This window comes from Sceloporus occidentalis, unplaced genomic scaffold (assembly GCF_023333645.1).
Source record: "Sceloporus occidentalis isolate IW3139 unplaced genomic scaffold, rSceOcc1.0.p SCAF_68, whole genome shotgun sequence".
Taxonomy (NCBI): Eukaryota; Metazoa; Chordata; class Lepidosauria; order Squamata; family Phrynosomatidae; genus Sceloporus; species Sceloporus occidentalis.
This window is the reverse complement of record NW_028317048.1, coordinates 3,578,934-3,602,705: the sequence shown is the minus strand read 5'-3', so window position 1 is coordinate 3,602,705 and position 23,772 is coordinate 3,578,934. Positions and strand designations below refer to the sequence as shown.

General features: G+C 38.8%; 1 protein-coding gene across 1 annotated transcript; it reads left to right on the top strand.

The window, feature by feature from the left end:
• The first annotated feature begins 5,402 nt into the window (after positions 1–5,402).
• On the top strand, positions 5,403–11,856 carry LOC149286529 (aquaporin-2-like). The gene is made up of 4 exons (XM_089493897.1): positions 5,403–5,774; positions 6,350–6,514; positions 7,946–8,026; positions 11,635–11,856. The coding sequence occupies exons 1-4, from the start codon at positions 5,403–5,405 to the stop codon at positions 11,854–11,856; spliced, it is 840 nt and encodes a 279-aa protein (XP_089350023.1).
• Positions 11,857–23,772: the final 11,916 nt, after the last annotated feature.

Genomic DNA, 23,772 nt, shown 5'->3' with positions numbered 1-23,772 from the left:
ATCTAGGTGCTGGGCAAGTCCTATGTATGCAATCTGGGTGTTAGGGCTAGCATTTGGGGTGTGCAACTTGTGATCTATGCCTGCTATGTGGGTCAGTGAATACTAATGTACATTTTTCACTTGATTGCACTTCGGTAGTTTTTTGTTTTGTTTTGTGAAAGGAACAGAGGAAGGAATACAATCACAGTGGAAGGAATGTGTATTTAAAGTGTTACACTTGGTGCACACATCTTTCTGCCTCAAACCCAGTCTCTGCAAAGTCATTTTGTGGAAATGTACACACCATGAGCCGTTTTGTAAGTAATTTCCTTGTATGTTGCCATTGGTAGTTATTGTGGATGTGGTGTCTGTGGCTTGCAGAAATTGTCTCTGCTGATGTTTGGATTAAGGGTTGTCTAACGGTCTAGTCCTTTAACCCCTTAAGGACCAGGCTGTTTTAACACTTTTGCGGTGCTCATTTTGATCATATCATCTAGTTTCCTATAAAAAAATATATGATGAAAAATTTAAAAAAACACTTTTTCTCACTTTTACAAAAGGTTCATGAAAAAAACTAAATAGATTCTACTATTTGCTCTGAGTTTAGAAATAGCCAATGCTTTTATGCTTTTTTTGCAAGTAATATGGCAATAAGTACAAGTAGCGTTTTGCTATTTCATAATTATAATAAAATAAAAAGTGACATTTATATACTAATGTGAGTAGGCTGTACCACCAGCAGTGTCTGGCTCAGTATATAGTCATGGGAGTTATGGTGTATCACCGTCAATGTCTGACACGGTGTATAATGATGGAAGATATTCTGTATTACCATCTGTGTCTGTCTTGTCATAATTATAAGAGATACAGTGTACCACCCTCAGTGTCTGGATCACTATATAATATATAGGACTATATAGGAGTTATACTGTTGTGATTGTGGTGATGATAGTTGTGGTATACCACTGTCAGGCTCTATATGCAGGATGTATTAATAGGGGTTATACTGTACCACAGTCAGACTCAGTATACATTGATGGGAGTTAAGCCGTACCACCATCAGTGTCGAAATATGAATAAATCACTGGGTTTGGGGAAATTTGTTTTACTTTTTTTTTAAACTCTGTATTTCTAATGTCATGAATGTCCTTGTGTCATGTTCCACCCTTCGCAGCCTGGAATACTCAAGCCTCTGTGCTGCTCTCTTCCTTCAGCAACCACTAGTGGCCACCCTTCTCAGTCTGATGCACCCAGATCTGATTATCATATTCAGCTGCACCCTGTTACCCGATCAGCCTGCCTATATCAACCTGCCCAGCCCTTCAGTCAGGGCCTTTGCATTGAAGTTGGTGGACCGTTTTGCTCTGGCCCTGAATACCTGATTCCTGACTTCCTATTTGGCTTCCTGAGTACCTGATCCTGACTTGTTCCTGCTTTGAGCCCTGCCAAGTGGGCTTACCTGTCGTGGGCCCCACTCAGAGGGCTACCTGTCGTGGGCCCCACTCAGAGGGCTACCTGTCGTGCGCCCCACTCAGAGGGCTACCTGTCGTGCGCCCCACTCAGAGGGCTACCTGTCGTGCGCCCCACTCAGAGGTCTACCTGTCGTGCACCCATCCAGAGGGCTACCTGCCATGTGCCCCATCCAGAGGGCTACCTGCCATGCATCCCATCTAGCGGGCTTCCAGCCTAGAGGCTTAACACCTGTATTTGTTGTTTATATCATCATCTGCAATACAGATCATATCACCGTATTCTGCCTGTGGTTTGTTTCTTGTGCCTGTCTGTAACAACCCCCAAGTCAGACAGAAACCCTGGTATGCCATGCACCTGGGCTCCTACCAGATCTATTTACCCGGTTCATGACACCTTGTTATTTACCGTATTTGCTTGATTATAAGACGACCCCCCCCAAAATCTGAATATTAATTTATGAAAAAAAGGAAAAAGCCTGAATATAAGACGACCCTATAGGAAAAAAGTTTTACCAGTAAATGTTAATTCATGTAAACTATGTGAACAATTTGTTTTAATAAAGGCTATGATTGAGAAAAATATTTTGTTTTTATTTCCTTTTTTTTCAACCTGCCCCCCCAGTTATGCACATCTGCCATGATATGCCTTTTGACCCCCTATGTGCCACTCTGCCTCCAGAATTGCCTTATACCCCTATATGCCACTCTGGCATTTAGGGGGTTAAAAGGCATATTATGGGGCAGAGTGGCATATAGGGAGGTATAAGGCATTTCAGGAGGCAGAGTGGCGTATAGAGGGTTAAAAAGGCATTTCTGGAGGCAGAGTGGCATTAAGGGGGTTAAAAGGCATTTCACAGAGCACTCTGCCTCCAGAAATGCCTTATGCCCCCCATTTAACACTCCCTCCCCCTCCCTCCTCCAAACTTACCGGAGCTTCTGAGTCCCCGGTGCATATTCCGGGCAGCATGTAGAGCTCTACGTGATTCGCGTAGAGAACTTCCGCTGCAGCCGGGAGGAGGTGCGGCTAGCAGCTGGGGTTGTCTGCATCCATCGCGCAGACCTTCCCCGGCTGTCAGAGATCACGGGGTACTCTGATCTCTGACAGCCGGGGAAGGTCTGCGCGATGGACGCAGACAACCCCCGCTGCTAAACGCACCTCCTCCCGGCTGCAGCGGAAGCTGTGTACGCGAATCGCGTAGAGCTCTACACGCTGCCCGGACTAAGCACCAGGGACTCAGATGTACCGGTAAGTGGGGGGGTTCCAGTGTCTTCTTTAAAATAAGAGTGCCGGATTTTAATGCAATACTGTTTGGAAGGTAAAGATCTTAGTGACAACCTGGTTGTGTGCAAAATGGCACTAACAAGCTGTTTGGGGGCAAAGATGGTACTGAGTGGCATGTTACATAGTGAAGTCAGGGGCCCAAAGAGGTGGAGTGGTTGCCTATTGAATGTCCCACTAACCCCTTAACCTTAATCTCTCTGGAAGACAGACCTAATAAACTTCTCTACGCTATTACACAAAATAACACTTTCCATTGTCAATATTTTACGAATTCTATAAACATAAGATAGCTAGTTGGCATCTTCTGCCATTTCTTTCACTTCTCTTATTGTCCCCCACATTTTCCTATCTCCTTCACCTATCCTATTCACACATCTTCACCATAGTCCTAAAAAAGATGGTGCTAGGAGACTAATTTTTCTGACCTGCCATCCACATATATTGCTCCATACCATGAAGTCCTCCATTGGCTTCCCATTTTACACTCAAACTCCTAAGGTACCAATGTTTCTCAACTGGCTTCTTCAATAAAGCTTTAATAAAGTCCAACAGCACCTAAACAAGCTATTCTTCTATACTTGCCACCCTATCTGTGCCGTGCGCTACATGAGTAAGTTGCTTTCCTGATAATTTATCATGCAAATTATTGTCAATGTTTGGTAGCCTTTCTCTTTGCTCTTTATAGAATATCTAGAATGTTTTTTGAGGTGGGATCTACTGAACTGGAAAGCATGTGTATGTGTGTGGGAAAAAAAACAAAAATTAATTACGACCACAAACTTAGTGGTTAAAATACCATTTGAAATACCATGGGATGTGACACAAAAGATGGGACACAGGTGCAGGATGATCAGATGTCAAAATTCCAAATTTAAAAATGTGCATCTTCCAAATGCAGATATTTAGCCTCTAAGCAACCCGACAAACCTATGCATGGGTGCTGCCACTGTACTGTAAATTGAATTGGTCGGTTTCAAAGATGCCCCATATAGGACATGGGAGCAACATGACTAGATGTTAAAATTCCAAATTAAAACTAAAACAAAGTGTGTGGTGTGTTACAGCAATACATATATATATATCTAGAAGCAAATATATTCCTTTTGCTTATATGTATCCACGCTACATGTACACTTCACAAAAAAAGATGTATTAAAAAACTACTACTACGCACTTGTCCCAAAATCACGTGAAAATAATCATGAAAGTAGTGTTCTTACGATATCTCAATGTGTGTTCCTCATTAAGGTTAGTGCTAAAAACAGGCCATCTGTAGTATTCCACACCTGATGAGATTTCCATAGTCCGATATTTGGAATATATTTGTGTTCTGCTATGGAAAATAACAGCTATATAGATAGCGCAAATACGCAATGAAAGCGCATCTGTGTGCATACATTAATGAATACATGCATAAGATTGAAAAGAGGCAAATGGATATAAGTATACAGCTCAGTCTCTGATACTGCTCACCAGTCCGCTTCTTTTCTCCACCAGCTGAAGACAGAGTATATCCAGCTTCTGGTTTCCATGCTATCAGCTCCACTTCTGGAGGAAAGCAGCGGTCTTTCAATGGGGCAAATGTTATTGTATCATAAGTACACAATAGTTTTAGGGAGGTCTGCCCAGAGATATCGAAATCAGCTTAACAACCTCCCTCCTTCTGCATTTTCTGTCACTTCTTATATTGCCTGCCTACATTTAAATCCCTGAAAATATTTTGTCTTCTAAATATAAGTTGCATATACTGAGGCAGCTTTTCCCAGCGTTCTTATATTTGTCTACAAGAATCCATGCAATGTGGTGACACCTTTAACTGTGAATGCGGTTTTGCTATCTGGTGTTTGAATTGGTTTATTCCTTCTAATGGCTGCCTTACCCTCCCCTGCTCTGGTATTTAGGGTTTTGGTATCATATCCACTACTGTCAGTGACACTATGGGTTGTCACAGGTACATAGAACATAGAACATAAATGCCTCCCTGACCCAGATGTAACACACATGGGGACAAGGCTGCACAGTGTACATAGTGCTTCTGGACCAGAGAACAGTTGCATTTGAACTCCTAATGACAAATGTATTTTGTTTGTTGCTACCATTTAACCAATATTTTGTATCCGAGTTGCTCCCTTATTGCCTTATATATGGCATAACAACAGTGTCAATAGCCCTGAACAGATCTTGGATACACATAAAGCTTTTTTAATTAAAAATAAACTTTGCTTAGTTAAAAAAGCACAAATTAGATTAAGAACTTTGTCAGCGAAATACAGTGAGAGAACATAAAATTGCAAGGTTCATTTAAAACATAATGCAAGACAAATGAAATTATGTGCTTTATGCTCTGTTAGATATGGCAAGCTATTGTAAACATGTATTAAAATGCAAATTAATGCATTTTGAGATAGCTGATAACTTCTTTAATTCTGAATTACTATGTGCAGAGGGCACAAGAGTTCACCAGGGAGCTTTTTTTGTTAATTTTTTAAAAATTTCTTGGTAGATTGCAATTGAGATTACTTTACTCCCCTGCTTTTTATTGGTCAAACTCATAGGCATGAGTCGCAAAACACTATATAAGAGATGGTTGTTTTTGAGTAAACCTTTTTTTTTTTAAATAAAAAGTACCAAAAAAGATACATTAGTACACTTAACTGCATCTGTAAGAGATGATGATCCAAATGTTTGAGCTTCGATCCGTGGCCTTCACCAGGGCTGTTTTTGCAGAGTTTTTGGCAACTATGTTATTTGTTTTGTTCGGTTTAGGATCATCTTTGAACTGGTCAGGGGCGCTTCCAAGTGTCCTGCAAACTGCATTGGCTTTTGGCCTTGGCATAGGGACCTTAGTCCAGGCATTTGGCCATGTAAGTGGAGCTCACATCAATCCAGCTGTGACAGTGGCTTTCCTCGTGGGTTCTCAGATCTCTTTTCTACGGGCAGTTTTTTATGTAGGTGCTCAGCTGCTTGGTGCTGTCTCTGGAGCAGCCATACTCCAAGAGGTAACTCCTCTCCATGCCAGAGGAAATTTGTCAATAAATGGGGTAAGAATGTGAATTCAGCACTTGTTTTCCTTTGTTTCCTGGATAATGCAAAATAGTTAAATAATTGCTAAATAAGTGCCTTGAATGTTATGCGCCAGGTTTGTGTGCAATATATTTATCATGTGTTTAGCATTGTGTAACTCAAGTTAAAGAAGTGTTTTTAAACTGTTTTATTGTACTTTAACCGCAAATTATGTAAGCCTACTCAATATATTTAGATTTTATGGTTGACTTAAAATTATGTGGTCTCACTGTTTAATTTTAGTTTTTCCCATGTCTTAAAAACAGTTGTGGACAAGTGATATTGGTGATCTTCAGAAAGAATATAATTGGAATAAAATTAAATATAGTGTGTGTGTGTGTGGGATAGGGCACAAGACTCCTAAATTTGGCAATCATGTTATATTAAAACTCTTACTATCAGAAAAGTAGTAATGATAAGACAAAGCTAGAGATGATTTGGAATATATAATATATTGTCCCAATATCACAGTCCATTGTTTCCATTTCTATAATATATTCATAACATCATAAACAGGTTGCACGCTATTTACCATAAATCATTTTTTTTTTAGCTATTTAACAACACAACAGCAGGACAAGCTTTTACCATCGAGCTGTTTCTGACGCTTCAGCTAGTTGTGTGCATACTAGCATCAACAGATGACAGACGAACTGATAATGTTGGTTCCCCAGCCCTGTCCATTGGTCTCTCTGTGGCTTTTGGACATCTTCTTGGTGTAGGTATCAAAATCAAAATGTAGCTAAATTTCTCAGTACTTACTGATCATATTTTTATTTTCTTCATATAAATTATTCCTGTAATGCAGTTGGAAGAAGCATCACTTTTATATGTGTCAAGAGTTATGACCACAAATGTGCCCATATTTTGTTTTACCAATACCACAATCCCTGACCTGTTTTACCTGTTAAACCATCTTACAGTATTTGATTTCTGAGGATGGTATTAATGTGCTGGAAGCATCTGTAGATGTTGTGGTTAGTTGTGTCTATAATGTAAGCTAAGTCTTGTTATTGCAAGAATATAAGCATTTTCATATACTTTGTTTTAGGAACACAGAGAAGGGTTTAGATCTAAAAAAAAAAGGGACTCCACTTTAAGAAATTCTATAATATTTCACGTCACTGTCTCAGTCCACCTACTATTGGGAAAAGCTTTATTTAAGCAGAGCTTGGTCACACTGAGTGATATTACGCCAGAACAATCAGCACAAAGCATATTATTATGTCCTTATAGTCATACTATAGGCTGTAATAGTATGTCCTGGTGCCCTTAAGGGGTTGAAGCCAGTCAGTCAAGAACTGCGCATGCACCAGCATCAGGAACCTGCTCGCATTCAATCCCCACCGATGCCATTGGCACAAACACCTGTAAAGCAGACTAGGGTGTCAAAGTAATCAATTATATTAAATACATTGAATAGGGAGTGTCGTGGATATTCAATTAATTATTACGTTTGTAATTAATAATTGTTTTGCTGCACAAGCAATGAATTTGTGTAAATATATTTAAGACATACTTGAGCTTTAAGTTGTGTTGAAAGCTTGCACTTTATGTTTTGGCATTGCATAAGCGCACTGAGCACCAAAGGATTTGGTAGTTAAGTTTTTTAATTTTTAAATCACTGAAAATAACTGGATTCAGTTTTTCTGAGTGGAGGAGTGGAGCTTTTGTGTGTGGCCCCTTCCCTCAGATGATGATTCCAGTGGTCCTTCCCTGTGGACCACTCCTGCAGGCAGTCTAGTTGAGGAGCAAAGGAAGTCATTGAGTATCTCTTCTGGGAGTACAGCTCCCAAAGAAAGAAGATTGGGGATTTGTTGCTCACCATGACCCTTAAATGGGGACATTTTATGCACTTTTTTCTTTTCTTCATAGTGAAACACAGACGTCAGGGCTTCAATAAAAAGGCATATGCACAGTATGCTCATGTTCCATTAAAGGAGAGGTCACAAAAAGGCCCATGCTTTTAATATTCAACTAGCACTGAATGTACTGGAATGCCACTGGAATGTGTACACATATAACCCCTGACATAACTTTTAATGATACTAATACAATTTGTTTTCTTAATTTTATCTCCCTCTGTATAAATGTTATCTTCATCTGTCTAAATTAAATGTGTATTGATACAGGCATATAACTATTTCAGATATACTACACTGGCTGTTCCATGAACCCGGCGAGATCCTTTGCGCCTGCAGTTATAACAGGTGACTTCTCTGTCCAATGGGTAAGATTAACTTTTAATCCATTTCTCATAAACACCAATTGTGTGACAAATGCCATATTAAATAAAGGATTCCATGCCATGCAAATGCATATATATGAAGAGGGTTTGGTTTATTATTTATCCAAACAGGTAAGGTCATTGTTAGGTAAGAGGATCGTTATGCAAGCCAAAAAACGAGCCATTAGGCAGGAACGAAGACTTATTGTATAATACATGTTTTGATTAATGCACTGGCATTCATACTGAGTTTATTGTTAGAACATATATTGTTATGGTCATGCTTAATGAATCGTAACTCACAAACTTAAATGTTGCTGTATTATACGTTATATAATTAAGAATTGAGTTCAATATCTGTATTTATATAGCACTGGAAATTAATGCTGTGGCATTAACACTGGATTCCTACCTTTTTCGTAATCACCTACCTGACAGACAGCAGGGAATTCTAAAATCAGTTTGGCTTATTCCAGCGTTTATTTTTAGCGGCATCACACAAGGCAGCCGTCACCATCCCCCTTTAGAGCATTTTCTGCAGCTCAGAAGAGATGTATGGTGCTTCTCATCATGCATCAGACTAACTCATCATGCAAAATAAATATTAATATGGGGACTGTAAACATACACAAAGCTTAGTGATGACCCAAACTCGGCTGATCTGTTGGCTTGTGCTTCATAGAAACATTCCATGTGGAGTTGTTTTAAGCAGAGCAAAAGGGGCAGTTGTCCAGGGGCCAAACATTCCACAGGGCCCAGCAGTGACTAATGTAAACTTGAAGGAAGGAAATCAAAGAGAAGTAGGGTACTAAATGTCACATCCCACTGGGGATTGAACTAGCAACTCTCCCGTTAGGTACTTTACCTAACCACTAGGCCAGCAGGTGGCTTTAGGGTCGCTGGTCTCTGTCTCCTCATTGACATTGGCTTCAGGCCTGCCTATGCCACAGCTGTGGCTCATTGGCTGCATGCATGCCTCTGCCTCACCTGATCATGGCCTAATATCTTCCTGGGCATGCTCCTAGCTCCTTGCTAGTGCATTTTTTTTGCTGGCCCTACTTGTATTCAGAGGCTTTTGATATTTCTGCTTGTTATTTTGGATTTGACCCTTGGCATGGACTTTGACTCTGAACTAACTTTGCCCCTTTGTACCGTGTCTGCGTTTGATCAGCTGGAATTTGAGCCATTTGGCGTGGACTTTGGCTTCTCTCCTGGATCATCACCTGGTACTGTGCTACAGAGCCCACCTGCAGTCTGCGCTCGCTACAGAGCCCACCAGCAGTCTGCGCTCACTACAGAGCCCACCTGCAGTCTGCACATGTCTGCATGCTTTTCAGACCCATTGGTGCACCAAAGCTAGTGTCTACAGATGGCGACAAAGGCTAAGGCAGACAGCCATCTGCAACTGGACACAGCAACACCCATCTGTCTTGAGCAGACCTTGTCTCTCCCAAGGCTGATCCTGTACATGGACTCCCACCTGGGCCCCTGACACTAGAATTCCAATGTATGTTGGGGTGTGAAATTTGAAGGGAGACTGCTTGTACAATAATTCAAGATATTTCCTATACCATTAATACATTCATTAAGGTGTTGAACTTTTGAATGCAAAATGTGAAGTTTATCCTACTGAATATTGAAAATACTAATATATTGTACCATTTTTTTAATCCAGGGGAAATCTTAGCATTTCTATATCGGCTATGTAATCATTTAAACAATTAAAACTGAGCTGTCCCTAGCGTAAATAAATTACTGCCAATCACTTACAATTATTCTTTCAGCCCAAAAGATTTGGAAAAACTTGGGAAATAATGACTGCCTACAAGCAATGTTTTCCATGCTTTATAAACATCAGGGAATGGCCCTACTGATTTATCTCATTTTGTGAAAATTAAAACTATGTAATTTACAAATTAACCCCTTAAGGACAATGGGCGGTCCCTAAACCCATTGAAAACAATGCATTTTGAGCCCTACATGTACAGGCTTTGTCATTAAGGGGTTAAAAGTGGTTCTATTTATTAAATATGAATATTTTAAATAAGTAATAATGGATCAACTAAGTCTAAAAATAAATAGTAAAATTTAACATAAATGCATGTGGGGTTGGGAAAGAGGGGGAATCACCAACATCTTAGGTTAAATGTAGATACTGTAAACCCACTTTTTGTTTAAAAAAATATATGCATCATTTATAAATGATATTTACATGTATAAATATATATATATATATATATTTTAAATATCAACTTGTGTTCATCTGACTTATAGTGAATAGGGGAAACATTATTTATCATTAATCTATTGTATTTATTGGTATTTTGTTTTAATCTGTATTTTTTATTGTAAGTTGCTGGCTTTTTTATTGGTAAACAAACAAAATATTGAGGCTAGGACTCATGTTAATATGAAGCATTTGCATAACATTATGTCCTACCTAATCTAAGGGCTGGATGCTAAACATGTGTAAACCATTTTTCACTATAAAAAGGAAATGTGCATGTGCAGCCAATGAAGTGCCAATGTGTTGTAACATTGAACAGCACCGCTGGCAAGTGAGGCAAAACATAATGATATATACCACAGAACACAACTATGAAAAAACTAAGCACTTAAGCTCCTTTATACTGATCTAGAGTTGATATGAGCCATTGTACATCTAGACACTTCCTTGGTTGGAGCTGGAGTCTTCTTTCCAGCAGGGTACAAGCTTTTGAATAGCCTGTGACCTGGTACACAACCCTATACTATACCCTATAAAGAAATGAAAGAGAAGGCAGTAAAGCAAGAGGTCTGAACCACCAATCACTGCACACACACTCTGTAACCTATATCCCATTACTCTTCCTGCCTTGGTGCCGATGGATACTGGGAGAGAGGAGCTGGCTCTGCCCTCAATTAATCATGTGATACAAATACTTGCTGTAAAGCTATTGCCTCTCTCTGCTAGTGTATGACTAGTGTATCTTACATTAATCCAGAGCTCACAGGCAGTACAGGTTATAACAGTCTTGGAGAATCTTATGCTACCACAAATCAATTAAGCCTACTACAGGATTGGGACTTAAGTTCACTAAGGGGCCTTGGAGCAATTGCTGAGCTGTCCTCACCTGCAGCTACTTATTAAGGCCTGGAGCCTTCATACAGTTGCTTGTATGCAGCAGGGAACATAACAAACATGGGTTGCGAAGCTCCAACAAGTAGTTTGAAACATACTGTTTCATAGTGTTCCAAGTGGAAGCTAGGATTTTTTTTTTGTTTTCGTTTGAGTGAAACAAGCCCTATTCCACATGCTTCATTTTATTATGGTTTTCTGTCATTTTTGGGGAAGAAATGATCCTGCACCTGCAGGGTGTAACGGTATCACGATAAATATTTAAATTGCTGCTTAAAATACAGTAGCAACATAACTAAGATTATTTTAACCCCTTAATGACAAAGCCCGTACATGTACGGGCTCAAAATGCATTGTTTTCAATGGGTTTAAGGACCGCCCATTGTCCTTAAGGGGTTAATATAGATTGTTTAAATTATAAAAGATCATTTGGTTACTTTATTTACTCATATGTTATACCTAACCAACTTATTCATAACATATCTTTCCACAGATTTTCTGGCTGGGGCCAGTAATTGGTGCTGTGTTTGGATCTTTAATTTATCACTACATTCTTGTCACAAACACCAAGACCCTTTCTGAGAAGCTGGCAATCCTGCGAGGGATGATGGATCCTCAAGAAGACTGGGAAGAAAGAGATGTTCGAAGGAGGCAGTCAGTAGAGTTGCATTCCCCTCAAACAATGCCCAGAAGTGGCATGACTGAAAAAGTCTGACTCAACAAATCAAATCAGCACATACAATTTTCAGCACATAAAATCTATATTTTGATCCAAAACCAGCAAGTATGTATTTCTTTTTGTCCCCACTAGACGGTAACTTAACATTGGTAAAGGGGGGTGTCTCCAGCCTACCCATTTTCACCATACTGCCCCCTATTTTTTATTTGTTTTTTTAATGACAAGGTATATTATTTTTTTTATTATTATTTGTTTAAAAGACTTGTGAAAGTCCTGCTCTCATGGAACTTAAATAGAACCCCAAACAAACATAGCAGCACAACTTATGGGCTGGTTATGGACAGCTTGAAACCCCTTCCCCAGTGGCTGTGACTCTTTTAATCTTGGTTCAACATACTTAAAATCGTCAATTGTGCTCCGGAAACGTTATCCTGCAGTGTGTACCTCTGCATCACTTTCTTCTTTTCTATCATGAGGATTTTTAAGCATAAACTGCACATTCATACATTGTTTTTTTTGTAGGTACCATAAATACACATTTGTAGACATTTCTGAAACAAAAAAACATAATAATAACAATGTGCTGTCAAAATCTGATATGTGAAAAATCTTTTCATCATCATTTTGCATATTACCAAGCAGACTGGAAAAGGTTAGACAATTTCAAAATAATAAATCGCAGATTATGCAATTAATACATTAAGGTGTTGAACTTTCAAATACAAAATGTGAAGTTGATTTTACCCTACTGAATAGTGAAAATACTTGTATTTACTATATTGTACCATATTTTTCATCCAGGGTTGTCAAGTTTGAAAATTTCTATATCCACTGTGTAATCATTTAAACAGTTAAAACTGAGCTGTCACCTGCATAATGAAATTACCACCAAACCACAATTATTCTAGCAGCGCAAAAGATTTGGAGATTATCAGTGACTAATTTCCATCCTAAATTGTTTTCCTTGACTTTACCCCTTCTATATGAAAGCTGGAAGAACCAACAACCAACATCAAAAGAATAATTATGCAGTTCCTGACAACATTGTTAAGATCCAAGTGCTTTTGGTTTATAAAGGTGTGCATTGCTTCTTATTGTACCAGAGACAACGACCATGGAGGATGAAGCAACTGGGGGTGCTTTCTTAGGTTGGGCCTAGGGCAGCCCCACAGGTAAATACATTATTGTTAATATAGACATATGGACCTTTTATTTTTTAATCGTTATCACTTACTTTAGGTATGTTGAAATCTAAAATATAGCATTTGAGTCAGAGGCATAGCCACCATACGTATTGCGGCACTCAGCAGCAGAGTGTCGTATTGTTCCAGCTACAATGTGCAGTATCATAAAATTAGCGACATCTTATAGAAACCAAGACATTTGGGCATTTGAAGAAAGGTTGATATTTCTTTTTTTTCACCATAGTTTGAAACCTGATTTTTGGAGACAGAGGGCCATGTCTTAATGAACGTGCCATGTGCTTCTGAACCATGGCAGTCAGTTCTCCACCAAACTTTCTGCTGCAATTCCACTCAAACTCAGCTAATATTTTAAGGAATAGAGTGTTCTCAGGTTTATGCACCTACCTGGCTCTCAAAGCATTATACAACCAATCTATTTAAGCTTCCAAATGAGTTATGGTGGATGGAGGAACATACAGTATTTTGTTGTTTGTACTAATATCAGATGTTTTCATAAGCTTCCTATATTAATAATGTTTTCGTCTACTGTCTTAATTATTAAAATTGTTTTGGCTGAAAACAAACAGTTCAAATACAAGATACTGTTTTACAATAACAGAACACAACTGTGTAAGATTGGAAAATTACGCATTTAAGGAAACTCATTCAATAAAAAAAATGCAACCTATCCAGATGTTCATTTTAATTTGTAAGTTTTATGTTTACTCAAATAAGAGTAAATAAACCAGTATACATTGAAAACAATGTAAAACCATTTATAATAATATATCTGTAAAAATAATTGGATGAAAGTATATGCCGGACAATGGGGATTAACCATGTCACTATGTGGCAGTTAAAATGTTAGATACTGTCATCAAAACAGCTTTTAACATTAGTAAACAATTTATTAAAACTACCTATAGTCTGTGCCTTTTGTTTGTTTATTTGTGTAATAGTTTGGAGTTTAACCTAATGGAAGACGTGGCAGGGTCAGCATTACCTAGTCAATTTAGAGCTAACTGAGGAGAAATAATTATATAGATCCTGATAACGGGGATAAAGATTGCTTTTCCAATGGTATACACATAAAGTAGGGTTTGAATACAAATATTTTGCTATTTTAATTTGCCAATCTAAATGCAATGTAATTATTTATTATATGGGGTTAAAAAACGTAGGCTTTAGGAAAAATGCCAGATCCACTTTAGAAACTGGAGTAAGGATAGAATGGAGACTGAAAAAAAATGTTATCACTCATGAACAGGGACACATTTTCCTTACATAAGGGGCCCAACTGACCTTTTATACATGATCACCTGCAATTTAAGGGTATTCAAAAGACAGGTCAATATGGATCTACTAATCCAGTATGTCATAAAAAGCTGTTTGCCTTTCTGTATATTGCTACAGAATAAGGCTTTTACGTATAAGAGCATGCATCTGTATATTTCTATAGCTAAATTTCAGGTATAAAATAGGAACATAGCATTTTAATGGAAGATAAGAACTATTAGGCCTATCAGGTCTGTCCATTTTTCCTGATGTAAGGGATTCAAACCTCCTATGAATCCTTGGTCTGGTCCCAGAGTGAGGATAGCCTTATGTCTATCCCATATCTGTTTAAAATCCCTCACTGTATTAACCTCCACCACTTTTGCTGGGAAATTTATCAATTTATATACTACCCTCTCAGTAAAGTAGAACTTCCTTACATTACCTGTAAGCCTTTGGCCCTCTTGTTCGAACATTGCTCCTCCTTTCAAATAAGCTTGCCTTCTGCACTTTGTTTCTTTGCATCTCCCTCCTCTCTTCTTTCTATATTAAGATCCCTCTTTCCTGATAATTTCTATCTTGCAAACCACCTACCATTTTTGTAGCTCTCTTCTGAACTCTCTCCAATGTGTCAATATCCTTTTGGAGATGAGGTCTCCAGAACAGTACGCAATACTCTAGGTGAGGTCTGTAAAGCAGCAGCAACGCCTCCCTCTTCCTGCTACTTATGCCTCTTGATATACCACCCAGCACTGCTTGCTTTATCTGATACTTTATTGCGTTGTCTGTGTAGATGTGTTCAAACAGTGATAGGTGGACAGATGAACCTTGTAATGAAAACAGTTTATTGTTGTTACCTACTCCCTTCCTTCTAGTTTTTACTCTCCTATCCTTCTCTACTTCCTGTCTCCGGCCTCATGTCTCCACACATCTCTGTATACATGCAATATACGCATTCTACAGTCTGCTTACCTTTAAGTCATCAGAAATAATTACTCCTAAGTCTCTCTTCTGTTTTTACATCTCAAGTACATTATTTTACATTTCTGAATATTAAACAATAGCTGCCACACTTACAACCATTCTTCTAATTTCCATTGACATTTGACTTGTTCCATCTAGAAGGTCCACTCTAATCCTGATATGGCAACATCTCAATCATTTTGCTCTTTCTACCAGGTCTCCGCTACTAAATCCACATTATCACTTTTTTATTTTATTCCTAAACTGTGGGGATTTGTAGACATCACTACAAAGATAATATTATTCAACCTATTTTCCACACCATGTTGTGGTGTAGCTTTTTCTGTATCTATGCTGATCCCAAAGCTAAGCCCTGCCCTGATCCTACACCAGCTACTACTTTTATGCTATCTTCACCTTCCACACTCTAGTTTAAAATCTCATCCAACCCTCCAACCATCTTATCCCATCGTACCACAGCCCCCTCTTCTTTGGGGCAGCCCATCCCTGCTATAGAGTCTGTAGTGACCGCAAAGTCTGCCCAAGTGACACATTTCTACACCATTTTTGCAGCCAAGCATGTATCCTCCTAAGCTACTGCTTGCCTTTCTGTTGTAGTGTGTGGTACAGGTAATATGCCTGAAAATATTAGAGGATCTTTCTTTAAGTTTGGCACCTAGTTAAGTAAAATCTTTTTTAAGGATGCTCCACCTGTCATTGACTTTGTTGTTAGTCCCGACATTGACTATGGCAACTGGATCATAACCACTCCCTCCCAACTATATGTCCACCCTGTCCACAACATGTTGAATTCAAACACCCGGGAGACAGCAAACTGTTTGATATTCAGGGTCCTGGCGGCAGATTGCTCTCATTTGTAAAATACTTGCTTAATTCAGAAGTAAGTTTAGGTAGAGGTTGTGCTATTTTGTACTCCTGCACCCCCTCTGAAAGTGTCTTCAAAGGGGATAATGTATCATACACTATCTATATCTGTACCTCCATTTCTGTAGATTAATTATAATAAACAGGTAGAAAAGATAAAAAGGTGTTTATGTGTATTTGATTTTATACAGCTGGGCTATGCTGTCAATTTTCTGAGAATTTCACTTATTGCTTTGCATCTGTGTTCTGCTTACACACAACATTGAATGCTTCCTTGATGAGCTAAACAAAATGATGGAGAAGATAAATGTTATGAGTTAAAAAAACAAAGAATGCATGAAATGTACAAGAAAATGGTAAAGCTGGCGCACGCCTGAAATGCAGATATACGAATAGGGAAAAAACATGAAAAACTGTATCTAAAAAGAAGACAGGAACTTTTTATCACTGCAAATCATTTAACATTTACTTTTACTGTTAACAAAAAATGTTTTTGTTTTCTTAGCAAAATCAAAAGAGAGAGATGTACCTACAGGATCATCAAAGAGAGATGTACCTACAGGAATAACCGTATTTGCTTGATTATTAGATGACCCCCCCAAAATTTAGGTATTAATTTAGAAAAAAAATCCTGAATATAAGCCTACCATATGGGGAAACGTTTTTTTAAAAAGTAAATATTAATTGTAACTATAAATGTAAACAATTTTATTCATATTTAATAGAAACTATGATTGAGAAAAATGAATTTCTTGTTTTCATTTGCTTTTATTTGCTAACCTGCCCCCAGTAATGCATACCTGCCCTCCAGATATGCCTTATACCTTCATATGCAACTCTGCCTCCTGGATATGCCTTAGACCACCCTATATGCCACTCTGCCCCCCCCTAGACTTACCAATGTATGCCCAGACTTGTCCCCCGTGCTCCAGGCTCCCTGGTGTCAAGTGGAGGCAGCTGGTGGACATCTGCCGCTACTGGCTGGCACTTCCGTTGGGGCTTCTATGACTGAGTGCCTGAAGGTCATGTCACGCCGTCATAGAAGCCCTCTATTTAAGGTCAGAATTATAAGACAACCTTGAATGTAAAACGAGGGGTATTTTTCAGAGTATTTGCTCTGAAAAAAACCTTGTCTTATATTTGAGCAAATATGTGTCAAAATAGAAATACAATTAATTTTGTTGTTACTTTTGTGTATTCCACTGTAATTAACCCCTTCAATCCCAGGGGTTTTTGGTACCTCAAAGCTCAGAGCAATTTTGCCATTTTTGGGGTATAATGGTTTAGCGAATATTCTCTGTTCCTGTGAATAGTGTACCCATGTAAACTATATATTGTTTTTTCAAGGAGAGATAGAGCTTTCGTTTGATACCATAGTTGGATGATTAGCTGAAAATTTAGAATGAGAAATTCAGTAAAAACAAACTAATTTTTTTTTACATTTTCCCTCTGAATCCTCACAAAATTAGGTAAAGTGATGGAAAATCCCCCCCAAGTTTATCAATTCAGGTGTCCTGATTTCAGAAATACCTAATTTATATAGCTTTTCCAGACTTTCCCAGCACCAGGGAGCATACTATTAGGTGTACAATTTTGTATAATTTTTATGCCTATGGCTTAACGGGTTTGGGGGTTGTGAACCGGGGCAGGAGGGTTATACTGGCTAGATGTTATGCTAGGGCAATGGGATGCAAGGTTTTTTTGAAAGAATTTTTTTTATTATCTTTTTTTATATATATATTTTTTATTTTTTTTATTTTAATTTTTTTACATTTTTTTGTATTTTTTTTTTTTTACACAGTAATGGTAAGAGGTCCTCCTAGGGACCTCCTGAACATGCCAGTGATGTCACAGTGACATCACAGCTCACATTATAATTTTTTTTAGTATTATTTATATTATTATTTTAATGATTTATTTAATATTATTTTTAAATCACTAACCGTTTTTTTTTTTCCAGCTTTTCTCTTTCAGGACGGGAGGGGGAGTGAGAGAGATGGTTTCTCACTCCCCTCCCCGCGATCCCCTTGCACCGATCACACTGTGATCTCTATGCAGGTCCTCACAGACCTGCATAGAGATCGTAGAGTCTCTGTGCCTCATCGGAGGGCAGGATATCCCCGCAGCAGTGACGCAACCCGAAAGGGAATGCCTGATCGCGCGTTTGGAACTGCGCGATCGGGCAGTTTACAGTGTAACAGCTTACGGGCTTTCATGCCGGAAGCTGTTACAGGCGATCGGACAGTAGAAAGCCGGAAAAGCCGGCTTCTGCTGTCAGTGGGGAGTCCAGGCTGTCAAACGATGTGTCCCTGACGCTGCACGAAGGGCTGGACGTACCGGGACGTCCATAGGTGTTTCTTAGTGGGCGTTTTTTGGACGTCCCGGTACGTCTATAGGAGAACTAAGGGGTTAAGATTTTTTTGAACACTATACAATTTTGCATACTGATAGAGTGTAATTATTTATAGACTAGATTATAAGGAATACAATGTTCACTATATGGACAATGTATTGTGACACACCTCTTAATTATTGAATTCAGATGTTTCCTTCAAACCCATTGCCACAGGTGTGTGAAATCAAACACCCAGCTGTGTAGTCTGCATTAACAAACAAAAATAGGTCACTCTGAAGAGCTCAGTGAATTCAGGGGTGGTACTGTGATAGGATGTCACCTTTGCAGTAATTTTGTGAAATTTCAACCCTGCTAATAATTCCATGGTCCACTATAAGTGGTATTATTGGAAAGTGAAAGTGTATAGTCAGAGAGCTGGGTCATGTAAAAAGTCGCCAAAGCTCTGTTGATTCCATAGCCTAAAAGTTCCAAACTTCCATTGGCATTAATATTAGAACAAGAACTGTGCAACAGGAATGGGTTTCCATGGCCAAGCAGCTGCATGCAGGCCTCACATCACCAAGTACAATGCCAAGTACAATGCCAAGCATCGGATCAAGTGGTGGAAAGCACACCACCACTGGACTTTGGAGCAGTGGAAAATCAAGCTTCTCTGTTTGGTCTGATTGGCTAGTCTGGATTTGGCAGATGCCAGGAGAACGTTACCTGCCTGACTGCAATGTGACTGTAAAGTTAGGTGGAGGAGGATTAATGGTATTTGGCTGTTTTTTAGGGGCATACCAAGACATTTTGGAGAAGGCCCTTTTCTATTCCAGCATGACTCTGCCCCAGTACATAAAGCAAGGTCCATAAAGACGTGTCATGGATGGGTTTGGTGTAGAAGAACTTGAATGGCCCTCACAGAGCCCAGACCTCAACCACATCAAACACCTTTGGAATGAACTGTAACCAAGGTTGCGAGCCAGACCTTCTCATCTAACATCAATGCCTGACCTCACAAGTGCACTACTGGATGAATGGGCAAAGATTCCTACAGAAACACTCTAAAATCTTGTGGAAAGTCTTCTCAGAAGAGTGTAAGCTGTTATAGCTGCAAGGGGGACCAATTACCTATTAATGTGTATTTATTAACCCCTTAAGGACAATGGGCGGTCCCTAAACCCATTGAAAACAATGCATTTTGAGCCCGTACATGTCCTAATACTTTTGTCCATATAGTGTATGTGCTTATAGGCTATTTATTGATTACTAGTTAAGGGTGATTTCTTGTCTTATGAAATTACAGTAGTTCTATATTTGTTCTGGAGGCTCCAAGTTTGTCAACGTATTGCTGAGTCTACAAGTGGCAGTGCTTTACTTGACTAAGCCTCACATGTTTGTTTGGCACTTGGTGCTCCTTTTAACCCCTTCGAGACAAAGGCTGATTTTACTTTTTGTACCCTTTGTGACAATGGCCTTTTTAACATTTCTGCGCTGCTTGTGTTTAGCTGTAATTTTCTTCTTTCCCGTTTACTGAACCCACACACATTAGATATTGTTTTTTTCAGGACAAGAAGGGCTTTCTTTAGATGACATTGTTTTGATTGTATCATATTATTTACTATTAAAAAAATTATAAAATATGGTGAAAAATTTAGAAAAAAATGACTGTTTCTAACTTTTAGTTGAAAAATCTTTTACTCATCTATAAAAGGTAATGAAAAAACCTGCTAAATAGATTCTACTATTTGTCCTGAGTTTAGAAATACCCAATGTTTTTATGTTTTTTTGCTTTTTTCTACCCATTATGGGGCAATAAGTACAGGTAGCGTTTTGCTATTTCAAAGCCATTTTTTCCAAATCTGGTAATTCTTCCCCCCATGTGCCATTTCGGGTATCTTTGAACCCGGCCAATGCAATTTACCCCATCAAGTCATATATTTTTGAAAACTAGACAGCCCAGGGTATTCCAAATGCTAGTATTTTAACTCTTTCCATGCACCATATCTACCACCAGTCTTTGTCAAACTTTATGGTAGTCATTTTTTTGCATTTGTTTTGTCACACACATTTTACTTCAGGTATGAATTAAAATGTTCTAGTTTATGTCACTATCACAAAACACCCCAATATGTGTTCAGCAACATCTCCTGAGCGCAGCGATACCCCACATGAATGATTTTGCCTGGCTGTTTGGGGGCAAAAGGGCCACATTTGGGGCATGCGCATTTTTCAATGTTGAACTTTGGCATTTGGGGATCCACTGCCCATGCCCTATTTGGTACATCTTTGAGCCGAGCCATTTCAGTGTGCCCAATAAACCCATATATTTTTGAAAACTAGACACCCCAGGGTATTTCAAATGCTAGTATTTTAACTCTTTCCATGCACCATATCTACCACCAGTCTTTGTCAAACTTTGTGGTAGTCATTTTTTTGCATTTGGTTTTCCACACACATTTTAATTCAGGTATGAATTAAAATGTTCTCGTATATGTCACTATCACAAAACACCCCAATATGTGTTCAGCAACATCTCCTGAGTACAGCGATACCTCACATGAATGATTTTGCCTGGCTGTTTTGGGGCAAAAGGGCCACATTTGGGGCATGCGCTTTTTTCAATGTTGAACTTTGGCATTTGGGATCCACTGCCCATGCCCTATTTGGTACATCTTTGAGCCGGGCCATTTCAGTGTGCCCAACAAAACCATATATTTTTCAAAACTAGACACCACAGGGTATTTTAAATGCTGGTATTTTAACTCTTTGCATGCACATATTTTACCACCAGCATTTTTTCAAAGTTTGCAGTAATATTTTTGTGTGTGTATTTTTCCCACACACACCTACTTTATGTATGAATTTACAGCTCCTGGTATATGCCGCTGTCACACGACACCCCATAATGTGTTCAGCAACATCTCCTGAGTGCAGTGATACCCCACATGCATGGGTGTGTCATTTTTTGGGGGAACTAAAAGGCCACATTTGGTACGTGTGCATTTTTCTAATTGGAAATTAGATGTGTGGCCATCCTTCCCCCCGTGTTAATTGGGACGTTGTTGAACCTGGCCCATTCAATTTACCCCATCAAATCATACATTTTTTAAAAGTAGACACCCCACGGGCATTTAATATGCCAGTATTTTAACTCTTTCCATGCGAGAATTGTTTTAAGCTAATATGCTAATTTTAGGACTTGCTCACAAAAATATATTTTTTATATATATATATATTTTTTATTATTTTTTTTAAAAAAAAAATTTAACATTAACCATCTAGCGAACTTTTAAAATTTGTGGTTCCTGTTACAGGACGGCGGCCATCTTCCTTGATGGCAAAGATTGCCGGCAGCTGCGGCTGTGACCGCTCTCCGGAGCGGTCAGAGCCCATCAAAAGGTTAGTGTTTGGTGTCGCTGGATGCCTCCTGATCGAGGCATTCCAGCGACACCATTTAAGTTTAGGAGGCGATCGTCGATCGCCTCCTAAACGCTTTTAAAACGGGCGTCCGCCGCCATACAAAGTATGGCGGATGTTGACGCCCCGTGGAGGGGCCAGAGATGGCCCCTTCGTGCCGATCGCGGCGTTGCTGAATGCCTCGAGGTCGAGGCATTCAGCAACGCTTTTTGGGTGCAGAAAGCGATAGTAGATCGCTTTCTGCACCCGTTTAAAGACGTGCCGGTCCTGGCACGTCAATTGTCGTAAAGCACATGCTTTTCCGTGCCGTGCCAGGACCGGCAATTGTCATTAAGGGGTTAAAGAAAAAGAAAAAGTTGAGACATCAGAGAATGGACACTGGCAAAGTTTCCAGATATGTGAACTTATTGAATAGAGACAGAAAAATGTCAAAACACTCGGAATCTCTTGAATTTAAATTTGTTTTGATATAGCTTCTAAAGGTTTAAGTAGGTGCATCCTGTTTTTGTTTAGGATAAATGTTCTCCAGATACTATTATTGATGTCATTTTGGTATAGTTCAGTCTTATACTGATTACTAATGCTAATTACTATGCTAATAGGGAATACATAGAGTAGAGTCTCTGGTTCCTCATTTCAGAGCTTCTAGATTAAGAAAGCAATAGAAATGATTGATCTAATTAGGTTTAGTGAGAGATTGTATTTCTTAATGTGCTGATAGGAAATACAATCCATAGAAAAAAAATAATTGTTTGGAATGTTCTTGGACAGTATCCAAAATCTTGGAAGGCTAAAGTAAAAAAAAAATAGCTTTTGAATACAATCACATTTCTGGTATTTTATAAGTAACTTTTTTTTGACTTTTGTTGACATAGATCAAAAGCATCCATTAAATGCCTTTTCATTTATATTGCCCACCTCAAATAGTCTTATCTTTGCATGGATTACAAATACTTTGCAAAATAGAAGAAACAACTTCACTTCTCAGACTGTGGCTGTGATAAAGTTGGTTATTATGGTTATTTTTCTGCCATTGAAGAAAATCATATAAGAATTGAAATTACTTCTGTATACTTTCCTGAAGAATAAAACATATGCCAGAATTATTCTTTTTAAAATATACTCGTTAATGAAACATTAACAAATAACCAAGAAAGAGACCCCTGGAGACGTATAGGCAGAAGGGGTTACATGACCCAGCCATGCACTCAGGAAGGAACTGGGGGAGGATTTGGGGTCAAACATCGGTCAGCGACTCAGTATCACCTGGGTGGGATTTATTTTGGAGGGAAAATATACTGTATAAATTTATGTGAAAATAACCATATTTATTATTTCAAACTGATATACAGAGGAGAGAAGATTCACGCCCTCCCTCCCCGAGTCTAGGAATTCAGCGGAGGACGGCTGCATTGGATTGCGTTGGGATCTGGCGGAGTGATCCAGAGGTTTTTAGACCTTGATCTAGTTTGTGGTATGGGCATACATTCATGTTGTGTTAGATGTTAGATGTTAGAGTGATGCCCATACAGGTTTTCTACATTCAAGGTGTTTATTGCCCCGACCCATCGTGTCCTGAGTTTTACAACGACCGGTGGTATCTGGCAGGGCTGGTGTCGTCAATAGGACCATTAAGTTATGGTCGGTTCAGTTTTAAATTCAGAATTTTAAGACTTGTACATTTCTTTAATACTGTTAAATTTGGAGTAATAAACAATGTCGCGGCATTTAGTAAATAAATGCCGTGGCCAATTCTAAATCCAATGTGCCTCCGTGTCATTTATTTGGTGTTCGAACAGTTTATACACAGTGCCGTAATGATAATGTGTAGTGCATGGGTCATGTAAATGGCTGAATGGTAAATGTTCCACATACATTTACATAAAATTA